General features: G+C 44.0%; 1 protein-coding gene across 1 annotated transcript in view; it reads left to right on the top strand.

The window, feature by feature from the left end:
- Positions 1-20,605, top strand: part of VSTM4 (V-set and transmembrane domain containing 4) — a 102,658-nt gene extending 82,053 nt beyond the window's left edge. Inside the window, exon 8 of the mRNA XM_003278169.3 lies at positions 15,244-20,605. Within this exon, the coding sequence (XP_003278217.1) occupies positions 15,244-15,369 (126 nt within the window). The 3' untranslated portion in view covers positions 15,370-20,605. The remainder of the gene's footprint in view (positions 1-15,243) is intronic.
- The last annotated feature ends 939 nt before the right edge of the window (positions 20,606-21,544 follow it).

The following is a 21,544-nucleotide window of genomic DNA, read 5'->3' as shown; positions in this document are numbered from 1 at the left end:
AAAAGGAAAGAAAGAAAAGAAAAACATCATCAACATATCTGTAACATCAAGCTAGGCACCCAAAATATCAGGAAGAAAATTTCTATGTAAAATTCTGAGTTCACAACAAACTGATGGTGCATTTAAGGAGATATTTTTTCCTAGCCAGAATCAATTCTAATTTATTATTATAACTTCTTAAAATTAAATTTATGAATTTCCAACGAGTACACGTGATCACCAAAAGACAATAAGACACAGCCTCATAAATTTACCATAAGAGTGTTCATAGAAAGCTGAAGAATAAAAATTATTAATTCAGTCATATGTGCCCATTGCCCACATTGCATGCAACATGAATTTAACAAATAAGCAGGCATACCTACTGCTATTTTAGATTTGGTTTTAATGCTTGGTTTGTGCCCTGTACATCATGTCTATGACCTAACACTACTGTGATGATGATGATGGTATTGATGATGGTACTGATGATGGTGATGATAGTGGTGATAATGATCGTGATAGTGATGGTGATGATGGTGATGATGGTGGTGATAATGGTAGTGATGATGATGATGGTGATGGTAATGGTGATGATGGTGATGATGATGGTGGTGGTGATGACAATAATGGTGATGATAATGGTAATGATGGTGATGACAGTGATGGTAATAATAACGGTAATATTAATGATGATAGTGATGATGATGGTGTTGGTAATAATGGTGATAATGATGATTGTAATGGTGATGATGATGACGATGATGGTGATTATGCTGGTGATAATGGTAATGGTGATGGTGATAATGATGGTAGTGATGATGAAGAGGATGGTGATGATGATGGTGGTGATGGCAGTGGTAATGATGATGATAATGATAATGCTCACCCTTCCATGGCACTTCCCACGTGCAGACACTGTTCCAGTGCTTACCAGGAGAAGCACTCCTTTAACTTTGAGACAACTCTTATTGTCTTCATTTCACAGATGAGTTAGAGGAGCACAGGAAGGTAAATACTAATACAAGGTCTCCCACTAGGACATGGCAGAGCTGCTCCAACCAGGCACTTGGCCACAGATCCCTGTTCTTCCCCACTGCACTCTGAGCTCTGATGCCTTTTGTCAAAAGTACTCGGTAAAGTCTGAGTCTTTGGGTTTTCAGGGTGTTTAATGTCTTGACCTCATTGGACAGTGATAGAGAAGTAGGCCGGCAATCAGAATCTCCATTTGTTAAAATAGAAAGTGAAATTATTCCTCTAAGTGGTCTCTGTCAGGAGTTTGGCATATATTCTTCTAAATTTTTTATATATACAAGTGTAGATCCGTATTTATTATATATTCCCAATATGTATATATAGTCCACCCACATTTAGTGTGGGTCATGGCTACAGATTCTGACAAATCCATTTCTGTGTGCCAAGTTCCCTAAAAATGGGAATGATTCTTTACACAGTGTTCACAGGTTGAATTGTTTTCTCATTAACAGTATCTCAGGCACATTTTTCTACATCAGTACGTATAGATCTACCTCATTCTTTAATGACTACAAAGTGTTACAGTGTCATCATTTCTTTAACCAGTATGCAACTCTTGGCCATTTAGGTTGTTCTAATTTTTCACTCTTAGAATGGATGCTTTGGTAAACATCCTTTCACATATAACTTTATGTGTGTATTTCTGTAGGAGAGATTTTTAGAAGTGGGATCATTATGTGAAAGTATAGCCTCATTTTAAATTTTGATAGAGTCTGCCCAATTAACTTTCTAAAGTATTTTCCTATTTTATTCTCCCACCAAAAAAAAAAAAAAGAATCAGAGTGACCACTTTCTCATACCCTCCCCAGTGGAAGATATCCTCTCTCTCTCTCTCTCTCTCTCTCTGTCTTTCTCTCTCTCTCTATTGATCAATCTTCTACCTGTATTTTAAACTAGTAAGTTAAAAGCCATGTGGAGATTTTAGATGACTCCAAGCAGCAGAACCCAGGTGTTCTGCTTCTTGGTAGAGTGTTGTCGTGGAACCCCTAGAGAAGCTAAAAGAAAGAAAGAGTTTCATTGGAAAAAGAAGAGTTTCCCTGTCTACATTCCTGAGGCCAGGCAGATGAGGGTGGGGGTGCTAAAAGACAGTATCAGACTGGTTTTGTTTCATTTTGTCTTTTTCATTCATTCATTCAAAAATGGCTGCCTGAGTCAGATGTCTTTCTAGGAGCTGAAGTTGCAGCCAGCAGCATCCTCGAGCCTCTCTCATCCACTAAAGGGGGCACATACATTGGCACCTTGAAATTAGCTGTGGTAAGGGTAGTCACACATGAAAATCAGAAAATACTGCTCACATCAGAGCTTTCTTTCATGTCAAGCCTGTTGTCAACTTTTATCCACATGTCTCTGGATGCAGCAGTAAATAAGCTACGGAGTCACTGCCTTTGGGGAGCCCAGTGATGTGGTCAGAGGCCGGCTCTACACCAGCCCTGCTGCTCACTAGCTGCTGGCTGCATGCTCGCCACTTCTCCACCTTCATCTCTGCACATGTCCAATGAGGACGATAATAAGGGTAACTTCCACATAGACTAGTTGTTGTACTAAGTAAATATTAGGTGCTATTGTCACATTCTTTAGTGGAGGAAGACAGAAGGCTACCAAATGGATGATACGTTATAATGCCAAGGAGTGATATGTGCTCTGAGAGCAGTAGAACAGGGCAAGGGGAGCTGGGGGTTGGGGGCTGCATTCGATGGGGGGGACATCACAGTTCAGCAGAGACCTGAGAGTGAGGGAATCTCACACATGTCTCTGTGGGGAGAACATCTCAGGCTGGGCTGAGAACACAGCCTGGGCAAAGGTCCTGAAGTGGACCCTGAATGAACAGTGCCATATGGGGTGTGTCCAGGAAACACACGGAGATCCATGTGGCTGGAGCCCTGGTCAGCAAGAGGGACATGTGGAGAAATCCGAGGTCAGAGGCAGGCACAGGATGAGGTCATGAAGGATCAAGACTCTTATCCATGCTGATATCCTGATAAGAACTCTGGATTCAGGATGTGATGAGAAACCACTGGAGAACTGTGTGCAGGGCAGTGAGTGGCATGGTTTGACTTATTATTTAGAAGGATTATCTTTCCTACCAAAAAATAAAATAAAATAGCCAGATATGTTTGGCCCTGGCCTGAGACACAGTGGTGTTCATTAGCGTTTAGCACATAATACTTTCCAAAGTATATCAAAGTGTTTTCTTCTTTCTACCTGTAAATATTTCAAAGCAACGGACTGTTTAAACAATACTTGTTCCTCATCTATAATGTAAATAGTAGCAATAGTAATAATCAAACACTTGTATAGCATTTACTATATGCCTACCAGGTATTTTTCCAAGCACATTACATGTTTTAATGCATTTAATCCTCAAAAAAACTCTATTGGCTAGTTACTATTATGAGTCCCACTTTGTAGATAAGGAAATGGAGGAATAAAGAGGTTAAGTACCTTGTCCAAGGTCACACAGCTAGTAAATGGCAGTCTTCCTGTCTCTGAGAGCACATGTTCCTAAGCAGGTCCTTGCACAATTAGATTGGTCTAAGAGAGTGTTAAAGATTGCAGTTGATCAGAATATTGAGAGTGTTCAAATTTGCAAATTCTCAGCATGAACATCAAGCCTTTGGTTATCTTGAAGTAGATAACCAAAGGCTCCCTTTTTTCTAAGCAAAAGCATCCTCTTGAATAGTACTGCCAGTAACAGTCCTTTGAAAGGCAGCTGGGAATTCAAACATCTATGGACCACAGGGGAGAGGAAATGAATGACCATGTTAGACCATGGAGCAGTTGCTGTGAGACTTCGAAAGTTCCAGGTATTAGGACTCTCCCCAAGAACACTGTCTATAATCACATTTTAGCTTCCAAAACATATGTTGCTGAAATTGACAGGCATCTATCTGTCTGATAACTTGTAGAAACTTGAACCAATAATATTTGGCCTTGGGTCTTTCTATGCCAGACTTAGCAGGCTCCCGAAGGGGTCACCTCTGCCTGTCCTCAAAGCAGTTAGGTAGTGACTTTCTGTCATGTCAAATCCATTCTGAGGACACACTTTGCTGAACATCCTGTGTACTTTTTGGACTCAAGGACCTGAGGCGAATTTGCCCTGCTCATGATTTCTGAGTGAGTTCATCCGACCTAAAGTGCACGTCTTCATATCCATCCAAGACATCTCTCCTGAGCTCCAGACCTTTTCCAGTCCTCCCACTGTCCTAGAGCACGCTGGGTGACTGGCCCTCAGTCCCTGGGTGACCATGCAGAGGTGGGGTGGAGGGGGAATCTGGCCAGATATGATCTCAAGGTTCATTTATACCTGAAGCTGCAGAGTAGGTGGGGCATTTGGTGCCTCTGAGAGTGCCTAGGCCCCATGTGTCTCTGGACCCTGGGTCAAGGCACACCTAAGTCAGCAGTCACAGGAGACTGCTGGATTTGGGAGTACAACTGGATTCCAGCCCTCACATCTGAGTGAAGATCTACTAGGAGTTATACTGCTAGAGCCAGAGGTCCCAGTGGACCAGTGGCCTCCGCTCCAAGGAGATGGTGAGAGTAGACCTGGTGGTGGCTCTAATGGTTACCTCTGAAAATGCTCCTGGACGTCTTCAGTAGCCATTGGATACTCAGCTTCATATTTTCACCTATCCAGCAGACAGCTCCACCCAGGGGTCTGCTGCCACCCCACACACAGCCTGGCCCAAGCAGAGCCTTGCAGCCTTGTGGCCTGCATCCCATGCCACCCAGAGGTGCACTGGGAACCTGGGAGTGAGGCTGTGCAGAGGGGGGCAGGGCCCCCTGGAGGTGTTCCAGTGAGATTCTTTCCTTCCCCTCCATCACCCTCTCCCACCAGGGACAGCTCCATGTTTCTGTCTTTGGGAAGTCTTGGGTTCTGTGGCCTCAAGTCCTGTGTTTCTCCACACCAAGCCAGGGCTCCTGCCTCTGATGAGGATGGGCCCAGTTCCCTTTTCCCGCAACTTCCCCTTTAGTTGGAGCTCATACTGCCTACTGAGTGCTGTGGGATTGTTCCAAAACCTCAAACAATTCATGCCAAGGGCTTTTCACTATTTTCCCTGTTGGCATCCCAGGCCTACTTCTTGGGAAGGGACTGCTGTCTGCCTATCTGCTCACCTGGGTACAAGGCATTCACATCACAGCATAGACACTGCCTCTGAGCGTGCACTTGCAATGGCTGGGACTGCCCATGAGCATCTGGGAAGGACTGACTGGCTCTGAATCCAGACACCACCTGTAATCCAGACTCCGTAATCACTGGCCCTGCCTCACAAGGCTGGCATGAGGATGTAGCGAGATGGTGAAAATTAGTTAGCATTTTCTGAGTTCTGTTCTCAGAAGGACCGATTCTCAGCCACCACACACTGCCACCTCCCAAAGCCACTTCTGGATTAGGTCCTTTGTTTTGGAAAGGCATTTCTTTTGTTTATTTTTATTTAACATGTACACCATAGAACTCTATATTCTCTTTCCATAATAGGTTTAAATAAATTTGCCAATCAGCACCCATGGTACTTGAGATTAAGTCAAGTTCATATCCAAGGCATGTCGATGATAGTAGGACTGATAGGCTTCACGGCATACTTTTCTTTCCTGAGTTGGGTCCTGTGGAGACCCATTGAGGACCCTCTGTCAAATCAAGGTTTCTGAATGCACAGCCTCAAGCTCCTTGGTGGCCATAGTTATGTGTGCAGTGGCTGTTGTTAGGGGAGAGTTTGTTTTACCAGTTACTCTGTTGAATAAAAAATGAGCACTTATCTTTCAGGTAGAAGAGGAAGTCTGCCCCTGATAATTGGTAATTCTCTCGTGGGTAAATAGATTCCTGATAGTGCAGCTCTGTGGAGCTGCAGTCACATTTTTAAACTCTAAGGTGACGTTAGCATAAACATTCCATGTCCCAGTTATTGATCTGTTGCTGTGATAATGGTATTATCCAATTGAACTTTTGACATTGAGAGAACTTGCAGAGGCTGCAATTGCATTTTTCTTTTATTCCTGTGACTTAATTCAAGTTACATTTCTAACTGTGATCTCTGTGAAAAAGTGTTGTTTTGCAGGAGTCTGCATAAGAGAATGCTAAATCTCTCTTTCTTAGTTAAAAATGTTAACTTCCAGCTTGAATCATGAAAAGACACCTACAAAATGATATACTCAGAAACTACCCATTAAGAGCTTAAGGTGTGTTATCTTCCAGAAAGGTGCACAACCTCAGAATTCCTTGAGGCTGACTTTTCTCGCATTAGCCAAATCAAATAGTTCTTCCCCATGGACATACTTTCCATGATTATCACCCTCAAACTGGAGGAAAAGGGGCTTGCATTAGAGGTGGGAGATTCAGCCCAGAGGCTGCTACCTGCTGTTATAGTACCTCATTGTTGGCAGAACAGAAGGCTAGACAGGCCATTGCAAGCTCTGAAACTTGCAAACTCACTTTGCGATGCCCAGAGTCCAGGCAGGTTCATCACTGCATTTTAAACCTGGTCGGTGTGATCATCATTTCCTAATGCTTCTGAGAGGAAACTGTGCTATGTGAGAATTTAATCTGGCTCAGAAGCCATCCAGGAGCACTTGAGTTCAAGTCTAGGACTGGAAAGTTCCTTAAGCATAAGGAAAAGGTAATTACTGTGCCACTGACACCTAGAACAATGGCTATAAGAAAAAAAAGTGCTGACAAGGATGTGGGGCAATGGAAACGCTCATGCTTTGCATGTGGGAGGGCAAAACAGTCCACCTTGGACAAATAGGCAGTTTCTTACAAAGTTAAATATAACTTGCCATGTGGCCTAGCAAACCCACTCCTGGGTATTTACTCTATAGGCATGAAAAAATCACACAAAAACCTATATTTGAATGTTTATAACAACTCTATAACCTCTAAAAACTTGGAACAACCCACAAGTCATCCAGCAGGTGAGTGGATGGCTAGTGACAGCATGTGGAATACTCTTTACCAACAGAGAGGAGCAGATAATCGTTGCTTGCAACAACTGGGATAAATCTTCAGGGAATTATGCTCAGTAAAAAAAAGGCCAATCCCAGAAGGTTACACACTGTATGACTCTTTGTACGTCACCTTGTCTAAGAGATAAAACCATAGTGGTAGAAAACAGATCTGTGGTTGCCAGGGGTCAGGGCTGGAGGGAAGGTGGGACTGCAGAGGGGTGGCATGCAGGGGTGATGGAACTGTCCTGAGTCCTGACTATGGCAGTGGTTACAGACATCTATACCTGTGTTACAATTCTTAGAACTGGGCACCTAAAAAGTCAATTTTACCGCATGTCATTTGAAACAAATAAAATAAAATTTTGAGAAACCCCTGTTACGTCATCGGAGACACAGCAGGAGGTGTGAGTGGAACTGTAAGCCTAGGGCTGAGTCAGTGGACGCATGTTGGTGAACATGCGTGCAGTGTGGGGGAGCCTGGCATATGTTTGAGAACATAGCTCTGAAACATACATGCTTAGAACATTCTTAGATGTTACTTGTATAAATGAATGAGTTGATCATTAGTTTGTTGGAAAATGCCTTCCTTCACTGGCCAGGAAGCAGTTCTGTGATGGTGATCATGGTCATTAGAGAGGGCGAGGCAGAATCCCAGTAGCTCGCTGTGCAGAGTCAGAGGACATCACAGGTGCAGTGAGTGCAGGAGAGTGTGGTCGCCAATGGCATCAGTGTCAGGGCATGCAGAGGGCCTGGTGGGTTTTGAAGGAGTAGGGGTCCACCTTGTGTGTGACCGGCAAGAGTTCATGCAGAGGGGATCAACTTAAACAGAAACCTGTACTCGCCTTCCTTGTTAGAGAAGTTTCAGAGCTTGGAAGGAGGACTGAGCAGATCACATGGCTCTTTTGCATCCATAGTGTAAGGCTTGGTACTTTCAGCAGTCATAGGATGTGCAATGTAAAGAAACACCTTCCCTCAGGGTTTTGCAACCTGTGGCATTCATTGCTAGAGAACCCAGGTCAGAAACATCCCTGAGTCAGGTAGCGGCGGGTTCCTCTGCTGTGAGGGAATAAGTCTTCTGGCCCAGCCCTGCTCCTGTCAACACCCACATCCTGAGCCCCACCATCCTCTCCCACCATGAGCTGGGCCCTCTTTTTCCACATGGAGGGCAGCAGGCAGCAGGCTGCCACCATGGCAGGGTGGGACCCAGAGATGAAATGCCACCACCTCCCAAATCTAGTCACTTCTGCTTAGCCCTGGGAGTGTGAATTCCCAAAGCCTTGGCTTATTTTATGTATTTCACTTTATCTTGAAACAGATTGGTTTTTATTTGTGTTTTAGGACAAGATATCTGGGCATAGTCCAGGGCCACTGCCCGTCTACATGGCACCTTTAGGTAGATTACAAAAAGGCACCTATCTTAATAGACTTCTTATAGAAGAGCTTCCCATCATGGTGGGAACAACTCTCACCCCACAGAATGTCTTGGGAGAGCTGAGCATGGGGTGAATTTCAACCCTCAATCACTTAAACCTGGAGACCCTGGGTAGACCCAGGGCCAGTCCAGTGGTTCATTGAGGCGGCAGACACTAGGCTCCTCAGTCTGTTTTCTCTACCATCTTGAGCAGGTTGGCCTTGGTTTTCATTCACGTTGCCTCTCTGTCTTAAGATCTAGTTTGGGCCGGGCGCGGTGGCTCACGCTTGTAATCCCAGCACTTTGGGAGGCCGAGGCGGGCGGATCACGAGGTCAGGAGATCAAGACCACGGTGAAACCCCGTCTCTAATAAAAATACAAAAAAAATTAGCCGGGCGTGGTGGCGGGCGCCTGTAGTCCCAGCTACTCGGAGAGGCTGAGGCAGGAGAATGGCGTGAACCCAGGAGGCGGAGCTTGCAGTGAGCCGAGATCGCCACTCCAGCGACAGAGCGAGACTCCGTCTCAAAAAAAAAAAAAAAATCTACTTTGTTTTTCCCTGGAAGAAGTGAGACTGGACTGTGCCTAGGGAAGTCTGAGCACGCAGACCTAGTATGATCGCTTCCCTGGGCAAGGAGCCCTTTCCTGTAGGATTTTTCTGTCTTCTACCCAGTCTCTTCCTCAGCCAGTCTCTTCCTCAGGTGGGGCTGCTTCTGTGTGTCATTTTGTTTCTCCTTACATCCCCAGCATGAAATGTGGCAACAAAAGAAAAGTGGCTTCAGAGAGAGCTGCAGAATGGCAGATGGAACACAAGGTTTGGGGGCATAAACAACCTGACCCTTGGCACTCACAGCCTCTGTGTGCTCAGCTGATTGCAGGATCTGTCTCGGCCCCGGGTGCAGTTCAGAGGTCAGAAATGTCCTGCAGCTAGCCCGTATGCCGGTCACCTGGCAGCCAGGTGCATTGCTCAGATGGAGGCGGCCACACCTGGGTGGCTTTCCTCTGTTAGCTTCCCTCCCCTGCTGGAGCCAGGTGCCCTTCATACCAGTCAGCATGGCAGTCACCATTGCCCTCTTTCCAGAAAGCTGGAGGTTTGCATGGGCTGCCAGCAACCCAGCTAGATCTGTTGGAGCCCAGGGACAAGGCCAAGGCCTGGCCATGGCAGGCCAGGAAGCTGGGGATGGGAGGTGTGTGTGGGGGCAGGGTACCATGTGAGGAAGTCCTAGAGCCTTTCTCCTCCAGCCCTGCTTCTCACTGAACCAGGGGTAAATGTATCAGACCTTTGTCCCCTGCCTTGTCTCGGGAAGGGGGCTCTGCTGCTGACATAAATGCCTTAATCTCGAATATTCTCCCACCCTATCAGGTAGTTCTTCTCATCTCCCCTTCAGGAAGGCTATTTTCTCTTCTTCCATTCTCTTCTGTCCTCACCTTGACTTATGTATTCATTTGCTAGGGCTGCCATAACAAAACACCACAGTTACATAGTCAGGGCAGCTTAAAACAACAGACTTTATTCTCTCACGGTTGTGGAGGCTGAAAGTCTGAGCTCAAGGTGCTGGCAGGGTTGGTTTCTCCCAAGGCCGCTCTCTCTCTCCTTGGCTTGCAGATGCCACCTTCTCTCTGTATCTTCATGTGGTCTTCCCTCTGTGTGTGCCTGTGTCCTCATCTTCTTAGAAGGACATCAGTCAAATTGGATCAGGGCCCACCCTAATGGCCTCATTTTAACTTAATTACTTCTTTAAAAAACCCCATCTGCAAATAGAGTCATGTTCTGAGGTCTTAGGAGTTAGGGCTTCAACACAGGAAATTTGGGGAACAAGATTCAGTCCGTAACAACTAATTTCCTAGAATCTGTTCCTTACCTGTCAAAAGATACCCAGGGCCACTTAGTTCACAAAGTTCTTGTTAACTTATGAAGCATTCACAATGTGCACATATGCGTGCTATTTTAGCTGACCCTAGAGAGGAGGTGATGCCACTGAAACACTGATTTGTTCAGCACACACATGTTCAGCACCTTTTATGGGGCAGCTGCTGGGCCAAAACATTACATAGACCTCATTTCAATCCTCATAATCGTCCAACAAAGTAGGTATTATTATCTCTGAGCTCCAGTGACGGAACTGGCCCAAGGTCATACAGCTGACCTTTAAACTAAGATCCAAATTCCTCCTGCACCCATGATCTGCTGTCAGCCCCAGGACGATAGCCTCAGCCACTCTCCTCACCTCTTCTCCGTGAACACTTTCATTGATCTGAGAGTTAGAAGAATTTCCCTTTATCGCAGCCTTCCTTTGATGCATCATTACGTGCCTGTATCTGACCCTCCATCCCCGCCTGCTCATAGAATCCCCCTCCAGAATTACTTGTGGATTCTCACTGGCTGGTAGTTTTCTCCCTGGCTGGTAGTTTTCTGATATAAAAAGTGAGACTAAGGGTCCATGAAACAAGGGGTTTGAGACACACAAGATACCAAGCAGCTGAATACAACAAATGCCAGGCCTTTATTTGAGGAATAGAAAGAGAATCTGACCAGGAGTCACCACAGGTTAGGTGAAATGGAAAATAAAGTAAAACCAAACAGCCCTGGGAGAGAGGAAATGGCCGAGTTGCTTCTCACATATTTAGAATGTTCTAGGGCTTTTTCTAAAGGATTCTGCCAGGACTTCCCAGCAGCAGTTGGTTCACTCTTGCTGCCTGTTTTCCAGCGATTACAACATCTGGATATAAATGTAAAACTCGGTCTGGGTCTGAGGCCTGGAACTCCTCCTTCAAGCAGTTTCCTTGAGGCTTTCAATGGAATTTACAGTCATAAGAGTATTTGTGAGTAGACAGTTCAACACTGTTGAAGCTTTTATCCTGAGTTCCACAATTTGTACTAACACTCCACAACCTTCTGTACTCCCTGCATCCCCCAGAGTAGGGTAGGGGCTTGAAGAGAGTCATTTTGAGGGCAGTGTCTATCAGGAAATTAACAGAAGTGCTTCCTCATTCATTTTTAGAGATGCTGGGAGTGATTCCCTAGCTTAAATCCAGTTTGGGTTTGTCTACTGAAGATAGCAGTAAACTTGAATCATCTGAAGTAAAGGTGGGGCTTTGCAACAGGCTCCTCCTCAGGCTGTGCCCCATTGCAACCATCTGCTTTAACCACTGCTTTCGGCTCCTGGCTCTTGGTTTTACCACCAGTTTTTTAGTTTACCTAGTCTTACTGATGTGCCAAAAATTTTCTCTAAGCTTCTCCTCAGATGTGCCTTAAACCTTCCACTGAAACATTAGTGCAAAGAAACGTAGCTTGGTGAAAACCAGTGAGGAATATACATTTGCCCCTTTCATTGGCCATTAGGAATTTATTTCCAGTTAAACAAGCTAGGAAATGTAATTAGGCACATGGCTGATGGTGATAGCCAAGTGTGCATGCCAGAAAAACAATAGGTTCTTTAAAGATGCCAAGGACTGATATTATGCATCTTATCTTGGAAACTATACACTTCACAGTTCTGAGCCTCCTGTGAGCTGCCTCATATCTTCAATCAAATTATTATATTCCAGAAATATGCATAAGGGAAATGATTCTACACATTTTATGGTGGGTTGTTGCTTGTAGCAGTAATTGAAGTAACTTTTCCACTTATGAAAGTACTAATTTTATTTGTTTTTATTGCTTTTCCAGATGCAATTATTTATTTAGTGTGCTTTGGCTTTATTAAATTATGCTTACTATAGGAACATCATAAAAATGTATGAAAACAACACATCAGCCAAGCCAGCCTGGTGACCTGTATTGAAAGAGCTAGTGTTATTTTTCATATCCAAACATAATGGAATAACTTAAGAATAAACAGATAATCTACACTAGAAAACAATGCAATTTCAAGGTAATGTAATAACACACCTGGACAATATGATTTCATAAATCTTGGTGCTAAAATTTACATGAGTTGGGTTTTGTGTGCTTATTTGAGGACACATGGCATTTCTAAATGGAATCATTATAATGGGAAATGTAATTAAACCGAAAAGCAAGAATGTAAACAGGGTTTTTGTTGCTTGTAAGATATGGATGGCTAAGAAGCAATGTAAAGACTTCTGCTGTCAAAAGGCAAGCAGAAGGCTGTCATCCCTATAAATGCTCTTAACTTTGAAATTGAAAAATTGCTAGACAATTCGTCTAGGTCACTTGGCAGTCACCCCCAGCAGAGGTGCTGGCTTAAGCAATTCTTTGTAACTCTTCTTGTCTATTACTTCCTGTGCCTTTTGAGGTGCATCATCTCAAAAGAAAAGAAGTGTTTTGCTTTTGGCATTCTTTTTAAGAAACTTAAATTGAATGAAGATGGTTTAGTTGTTTGGAATTTCCACCAGATAACCAGGAAATAGGCATACAGACTTTTTTAAAAAAGTCAATCAAACAACAACAAAACCAAAGCCAAAACCAAAAAACCTTAAGTCTGACATCCTTATAAAGAGCAGAGGTGCTTAAATGAAAATGACTGTGTGACTATAAATTCATGACCAACTTTTATTTTTTTAATTATGGATTAAAATTAATTAGTGCATTGTTTAAATACGTGTGCCTGCTACAAAATCCAAAAGGTAACAACAAATGTACACAGTGAAGGCTGGGTCTCCCTGCAGCTGTTCAGGTTACTTCCCTAGAAAGAGCCATGGTTAATGTGCTCTCCATTTTCTGAACGAGTGCCAAGAGTTCCCAGGATTTTCTAAGTTTGTAAAATATGTACCCACATATTTACTTACATACACGCATACACGCGTATTTACACAGGATATGATAGTGAAATATAAAGTACACATATAGCTTCTCCTTCATTCTTAAAGACTGCACCGTATATTGCGTTACACGAATGCCCCCACCTCCTGCTGATACCTATTTAAGTGTTTACAGTTGTTTGCTTGTACCAAGAAAGACTCCCACCCATAGTACAGGAGAGAACCTCTATGTTTTGTCAGCCTTTTTTTTTTTTAATGTTTGGCAACTTGAAAGACAAATAAATGATATCTAAGTGTGACTTTAAGTGTCGGTTTTCTGATTATGAGAGGGTGAGTATCATTTCATCTGTGTCCGAGATGCTTGCATTTTTCTTTCCCATGAACTGCTGGTCCTGTCTGTTGTCCTTTGCTGAATTTGCTAGTGGAAACTTGATTATTGTCTTTGTGGAATTGCAAAGCCCTTTAATATGAGCTGTAAATATCTTCCTCATTTTTTCAGTTTTTTAAAATTTTATTTAGAGATTGTTTTGCCATGTGTAGCATGAAAATATACACACATCTTTTCTTCCATTGCTCCTGGGTTTTGTGTTGTATGTTAAAATTATTTCCATACTTGGAGGCTATTTTTTAAAAACTCCCCACCTATTTTATAGTACTTTTATAGGTTTATTTTCCACATTAAAATTTTTAATTCATTTGGAATTAATCTGGGGTGAAGAATGATATAAGGATGTGATTTTTTTTTTCTCAAATGGCTGTCCAAGTATTCCAACAGCATTTGTTGAAAAATAACTTTTAGGTTTACTTGGTAATATCACTAGATTTGAATAACCAATTATTCTTTATTTTAATAATGTTCCTTAATCATATTAAGAAAATATATGTCTACACCTACTTCATTCAAAAATTGTTTTAAACAAAAATGTTTTTTAATTGTATTAAGTATCTTTCTAGCATCTATAATCATACACCTTTTCTCTTTTGATCTATTACTATTATGAATTATATTAATAGACTTTTTAATATCAAGCCATCTTTGCATTTCTGGAATAAAATAAACTTGAATATTATTATCTATCTTTTAATGTACTTCATTCTCTCTGAGTAAATTTAACTTAAAATTTGTATTAATAAATGATATCCTCCCTTCCTCCCTCTCTCCCTCTCTTCCTTCCTTCCTTCCTTCCTTCCTTCCTTCCTTCCTTCCTCCTTTCCTTCCTTTCTTCTTCCCTCCTTCTTTCCTTCCTTCCTTCTTTTTGATAGTACATTCAGATTTCCTGGAGTTAATGTTTATAATTTCTATTTTTCTGGAAAATTATGCATTTTATCCTGTATTTAAAAGTTTTTTCAGTATATTCAGCAAACTGTCTTGTTTAAAAATTTTTAAACTTCCTTCATTTAGTTTATGTCTCATCTTATTTTTTATTTTATTCACTTACGCTTTTTCCATTTTTATCTTGATTAATTTATTTTTCAGTTTATCTGTTTTACTGGTGATTTATGCAGTCTGGATTTATTTCTATGAAGTTCTTCCTTCTGCTGTTCTTTATTTTATTCCTCTTTTTCTAACTCCTTGAGTTGGAGGCCTGACTTACTTAATTCATGTTGTTTAGCGTAAGTATTTCAGGCCATGGTTTTCTCCCAGCACTGCTTCAAACATAGTCTTTAGGTTCTGGCAAGGAATATTTTCCTTAGCATTATTTTCAAGATATTTTGAAATTATAGTTTTATACTAAGTCATTTACAAAAATTTCTAGGTGGTGGCATTCTGGTGTTGTTATTAATTTTTAGAATTCTTTTGTTTCCATCTCCACCTTTATATTTCCCTTTTGATCAGAGACCATTAGTTACATTATTTTTACTCTTCAGCATTAAAGTTTTATTTTAGCCTTGTGTTTAGTCATTTATTTGTGAGTGTTTCATGTCAACTTGAAAGCAAATTGCAGGATCTCACTGCAGGACATAGTGCTCTATAGAAGACAGTGAGATCTATCTTATTATGTTATTGGATATTATGTAGCCTCTTAAATTTCTTGTCCACTTATCCCTCTCTGAATCCCAAAATGCTATGAACATGCATGTTTGATGAATGAATGTGTGATGTAGAAATCCTGTGGTCAGCTAGAATTGTGTTTTGTTTTGTTTTTCTTTTATAGCCAAAGATTGCTGAGGAAAACTTAACCTATGCTGAGCTGGAGCTGATCAAACCCCACCGGGCTGCCAAAGGCACCCCCACCAGCACTGTCTACGCCCAGATCCTCTTCGAGGAGAACAAGCTGTAGTACAGCGTCCTCCTCCAAGGTTCTATTTAATACCTGCCACCCAGTGATTTATGAAGCCTTGGAGACAAAGCCCTTATGTCTGTATTTTCACTCATGCCTTCTGAGTGGTGGGGAGCCCCTTTTCAGTGGCATTCTGGGTGCCTTCGAAGAGTACAAGGCTGCTCTCCCCAGAAGAATAGGGGCCACAGCTCTTGACAGATCTCCCAGGACAAGATGCGCCTGGGTTTGAGCCCTGAGCATAAGGATTCTGATCCTGAGAGCAGCCAAGGAGATTTTCTGCTGAGCCAAACCCCTTCACATTTTTCTCTTCTTTCCCCAGGTTTTCTTTAAAATTGTTTTTAAATCTTAATTTTACTCTCTACTCTTCCTGTATCCATGATACAAGCTCACAGTATATAGCTAGAGGAAATGCCATTATGGACCCAGCTGTAAGATGGCACATATGTTGGTTTTCCAAGGATCAGATGGCATTGCCAGGGCCACAGCCAACTGCTGATTGCCAGCACCACCTGAGATGGCGTCTCTTGTTTTAAATAGATGCACTGACCCTGAAGATTAAGGCCAGAGGGGCAGACTGACTAGAAGTATAAGGTCTGTCTCTGAATGCCATGGTGCCCACTTATGAGACCCTGAGGCCGCAGGACAAGAAGAACACCATTCTAGAGGGCTTCCAGCCCTTTCACAAGGTGGATCTGTACTGATAGAGAAACACACTCTCTAAGAAGTGTTTACTCACCCTTTTCCAAAGGAGCACAGGCCTTGGCCATTAGAAGACACACTGGAGCGCATGGGCCTCTTCACTGTGTGCCAAGCTCAGTCACCTCTGATTCAGCGCCTGAGGGTGTCTGCTGCCAGGTGCCCTCAGGGTAGGAGAGTGGGAAGTACACGCCAAGCTGGCAAGTGTGTTCTGAAGACCCTCCTCTTGCCAAGTGCCTTGCCCATTGCAACCTTGTGTGTGAATTCTAATGGGTTTGAATGGGGGTCAGGGTGCATGGGGAAGTTGCTCTGTGGACCTTTGGGACACAGGAATCTTGGACTTACTGGCAGGGGATCCATTCTGAAAGCACCATCCTGTCAACTGTGTTGTTGAGGACATTTCTTGATGTGAGTATAGTCTGGGTGGCTATTTACTGTACACTATAGAAATTGTTTGACTATGTAGTGGACCATGTATATATGATAAATTATCTATTTTAAACACAGCTGGGGTATGAGTTGTGCCCTCTATATAGCTGTGTGAACTTGGCTGAATTTCTTATCCCCTAATGACCTCAGACTCCATGTTTGTGTAAAGATGACTTAACTTCCCATAGAATTCTTGAGGGTAAAATGGGATAATGAACCTTGCCAGTTCTAGAAACTGTAAATTGCTACACAAATGCTCTGTGTTGATATTCATGCTAAAGCCAGTCTGCATTTTCAAAATGAAAATTTCTTCACTATTTAAGGCTTTCATTGCAATAACTTTAAAAACCAAATATTTGTCCACCAACTTAGCCCTACAGTAATGTTCCCAAAGACTCATGAGAGTTTATGGTTTATTGGAAAGGGTCCAAATTGGAAGCAGATATTGATTTTCTGGGAGCAAACCGGTCTGCCTTTACAAAGTGGAAGTTCACCATCTCTGGATGACACCTGTGTCTCATTCCTCCCTCTCTGCCAGATCTCGAAGGCAGTGAATAAACCATGCAGCTTTTGAGGAAGAAAGACCCGTTTGGAAGAACTCACTAGAACTTCTTTGAGCATCTCTTTGGGAGGGGAGGATATATGGTTAGCACACCATTCATATCATAATTATCACAGGGATTTTTAATTTTATCATGGCAGTGTTCTGACAGATGTGTAGTGTTTTGAGGGCAGATGATGATCTCCTAATTTGCCCAAAGAGCCTTATGGGTTTGTGGGGCTCTGGGGGTGCCAAATGGGAAAGAGAGGGGGCACATGAAAAGGAAATGGTGGGAAGAGGGCAACGGGCCAGGGGGTAATATCTTCCCAGGCCCCTTAGGCCTCTACAGAACGGAAGTGAACTTCATTCACCCCCAAACCCACCCACTTAAATCCAAGGAGAGCTTAGGGTTATTATGCATGGACAGGAACACATTCTACCAAGAACACATGCTCTTAAGAGCTGGTAGCTTTCAATTAGAGTCAAACCAGTCATTGTTAAATTGTAGATTGAATCCAGCCTCTTTCTCCCAAATTGTGGTCATCACTGGATGAATCCACACTAAGGTGTGTGAATGGGGACCTGCAGATTATCTCCTCCTACTGAAAATGCTGCCCAGGGGAATCTTGGAAGCTATGGACAGCATCCAGGCAGAGCTGGTCCCACTGTTATCTCCAGAAGCAAACACCCAAGCTGTGCTCAGAACTGGAAGCAATGGATGACTTGTATCTGGTACTTGTTTGAGAGGATATGTTGACATTATTGCCATAGTAAGCTTAAAAAAATGTGCCCACTCATTCATTCTTTATCCATGGACCACTAATCGTGCATTGTCATTTCCAAAGATAAGGGGAAACATATCACATATCATTGAAATAGAAATTAGGGAAAGTTCATCAATTTGTTTTCACTATAAGGCATCAATGGCAGAAACTACCTATCAGTAATTTTCAAAATGGACCATTGCTTAAATGTTTAAATGAAGTTAAAACAAGTATGAACCCATTGCTTAGAGTGCAGTGGCTTCTTTCAGGCAGACAGCAGATGATCTCAGATTTGGTGGCATGGAGTCAGCACAGGAAGCCGGGAGGTATGAAGGGGCATCCACCTGGGTGAAACTGTCTTGCCAAGCCAAAGCCCCGAGGCCTGCCCTGAAGCAGCCGTAGTGGAGGAGAGGCCAGGGATTCCTTAGAGTCACCTCTTTACAAAGGTACCGCCACTCTGTTAGCTCACGGGGAAAATAAGGAAAAGCCAGGCCTCCCACCTCCTGACTCTTGTGAGAGTGAAGACAACATGGGGCATTTAGAAAATACATTTTTAATGTATGATAATGTGGGCTGGCCCACACAGCAATAAGCCCAAAGACCGCCTCGTTTTGGGGATTATTCATGGCCCTGCTCATCACAGCCTCTGATATACATGACTGTAACCTAGGCTGAGCCAAGAATGGAGCTCATGCCAGAAATGGTCCCAAGCATGCACATGGCCCCCTGGAATAATCAAAATCCTGGGGAGAAAGAAATCATCTTTGCCTTGGGCAGTGAAGCTGGAATGAAACAAATCTATCTGTTGCCACAACTCCTGCCTAATGGAGAAGCCTTGGAAGGCAACAGACACTGAGCAAGAAGCAGGGAGGAGAATGTCCTGGAAGGGCAGGACTCCACCCAAGTCCCTAACATCCCCAGACTCTTCTCTTCCATAAACTCTCTAATTGCGGTTTAAATCCTGGTTTTGGTCAAGCCAGTCAGGTTGCATAAAGAATTTGAATACAGTATGCATCAAAGTTGCTTCCCAGAACAGGAAGCAAAACAAACAAACAAACAAACAAAATACTGATATCAGTACCCAGGGTGCCCAATTAGGGCACACCCAGTGGCTGCATTGCAGCCCCTGAGCTCTTGCTGCACTGTGTGTCCTGCTGCCTGAGTGGGCCCCACCCTGGGCTCTGAAGACGCCCTTCTCAATGGAGAGCTCCCAATGGAGGGCTCCAGGACTGATGCTCTCCCTAAGGAAGGGGGGCCTCATGTTTGGAGAGGGACACCAGCAGGACCAGAGAAGGACTGAGGGGCGCTGACACCAACAGGTGGAAGGGAACAGTGTGGTAACAAAAAAGAGCCATGCCACTTGCATGCTGGAGGGAGTCTTTCTGTGTCAGCCTAAAGCTTAGGCTGGCTTCCACGTGGAACATGATGTCTTTCCAGTATCCCTGCTCCAGGAGACTGCAGTGAGACCCAAGTGACCCAGCTCTGTGTCATTTGGAGCCCATTACAAAGTGAGGCAGCCACATGGTGGGGACATTGACCCCACTCCAGACCACACTCCCATCTCCATACACAGGTTAGAAACTGTTCATCAGGAAGGAAAACCAAACAGAAATTCGTGGTCTAGGGGAGGGTCTGCATTCAGCATGGCCATGCTCGGCTGGAGTGGCTGTGGGGTGTCCAGATAGATATGCATGTAGACTAGAGCTTTCTCAACCTTAATGCATGCACAAATCATCGAGATCTTGTTAAAATGTAGATCCTGGGTGGGCACGGTGCCTCACGCCTGTAATCCCAGCACTTTGGGAGGCTGAGGTGGACGGATCACGAGGTCAGGAGATCAAGACCATCCTGGCTAACACGGTGAAACCCTGTCTCTACTAAAAATACAAAAAATTAGCCAGGCATGGTGGTGAGTGCCTGTAGTCCCAGCTACTTGGGAGGCTGAGGCAGGAGAATGGCATGAACTCGGGAGGCAGAGCTTGCAGTGAGCTGAGATTGTGCCACTGCACTTCAGCCTGGGCAACAGAGCGAGACTCCGTCTCAAAAAAAAAAAAAAAGTGTAGATCCTGGCTCAGGAGGTCTGGGATAGGACCTGGGATTCTGAGTTTCTAACAAGCTCCCAGGGAAGTCCATGCTTCTGGTCCCTGAACCACACTTTGAGTGGCAAGGATGTAAACTGTTGGAAACATGGATCTGGTGCTCATTGCAGGAAAGGGGGTGTCCTCAGGGCATAGGTCACAGCCAAAGCCCTGACAGTGGGCAAGATTCCCCGGGAGAGGCTGCCTGCGCATTGAGGAGGGGAAGGGCTGGGCCTGAGCAGTGGGGAACATCCATGCTGGAAGGTATGCAGCAGGCGAGGAGATCCAGGTAGAGATCAGAGGACAGTGACTCACAGCAGCAGGGGAGAGCCAGGAGAAAGCTGCTCCTAGGGGTCTCTCAAAGGAAGAAGGGCTCCGGGGTGTGAACTCTGCAGAGGGCAGGGAGAATAGAGGTTGAGCCTTTGCTCATTCTGAATTAATTGATTACTCCTTTTTAAAAGTGCTTGCTTTCTCTGGGAAAAAAAAATTCCCCAGTGCACAAGGCTAACAGACGTGGGCGATGAGCTGTGTCTGGCCTGCTGAGTGTATTTTCCCCAGAGCAATCCTCATCTTCTCAGGGGGTGGGGATTTGGACAAGACTCTTCCTGAGCACGCAGCGTGGTGGGGAAGGGTGGCCATGGAGGTTTTCTGTTCCTTCTGTTGTCACTGGTGAAAGACGACTTGGTGCCCAATTTCTAATAAACGCAACGCTATTAGCGTCACTCCAATTTAGTGTCTGATTGTTAAATGTTAATGTACTGCACTCTACAGTTTTAAATATAATTAGAGATGTTTACAGCTTTGGTTAAATGCACCTTGTTCTTCCACATTAAACTTTATTACAGGCATCCTCCATCAACAACGAGGAGAAAGCTCATTAGTAGGTGGTCTGTATGGAGTTCTGGGCTGTGCTGAAGGAATCAGCGTTCTGTTTTCCTTTATGACAGCTTTCTACATGCTGGGGGCGGCCAGGGTGATTACTTCCTGTTTATGTGTACACTTAGTACCTCAGACTCCTGGGTCTACGGATGGATCTCAGGGAAGCCAACAACACCCAGGAATTTTTATGCAGATATTTGTGTTGTGTGTGTGAGGGTCTAATGTTCTCTTCAGTTTTCTAAAAGGGGTCTGTGGTCCACAAAAGATGGAGCCTTTAGAGAGAGTCCTAAGCCAGTGTCCTGCCCACAATGGACCCAGAGAACATCATGAGGAAGCTGGGCACACTAAGGAGATGGAAAGGTATCTGCCAGCCTGGCGACCTCCCAGGCATTCTAACCCAAAAACTGCCCCCTTGCACTAAGCTCTGGCTCCAGGAAGCCTCTCTGCTCCCACCCTCACTCCCGTTGGCTGGAGGAACCCTGACCTCTTGCAGGGCAGATCTTTGGCTCAGCTAAGGATTGGGGCTACCCAATCCTCCCCTTTGTGGGGTCTCCTCCATCTCTTTTCTCCCTCAGCCCATGTGTGGTTTCCCAGGTTCTCACAGTACCCCAGTTATGAGTGCCCTGCGACTGCACCCCAGCCCATTTCATGGTCAGTTTGGAATTCCTTAAAATGTTGTAACTGAAATAGGGTTCTCCTGCTCACTGCTTGGAAGCCAAACTTGAGAGGCAAGATTTGGTGGAAGGAAAAGCAGGCTTATTCAAGAGCTGGCAGCCTGAGGAGATGGC

Source organism: Nomascus leucogenys, chromosome 18 (assembly GCF_006542625.1).
Source record: "Nomascus leucogenys isolate Asia chromosome 18, Asia_NLE_v1, whole genome shotgun sequence".
Classification (NCBI taxonomy): domain Eukaryota; kingdom Metazoa; phylum Chordata; class Mammalia; order Primates; family Hylobatidae; genus Nomascus; species Nomascus leucogenys.
The sequence above is the reverse complement of the archived record's forward strand: the minus strand, read 5'-3'. Positions and strand labels throughout refer to the sequence as shown.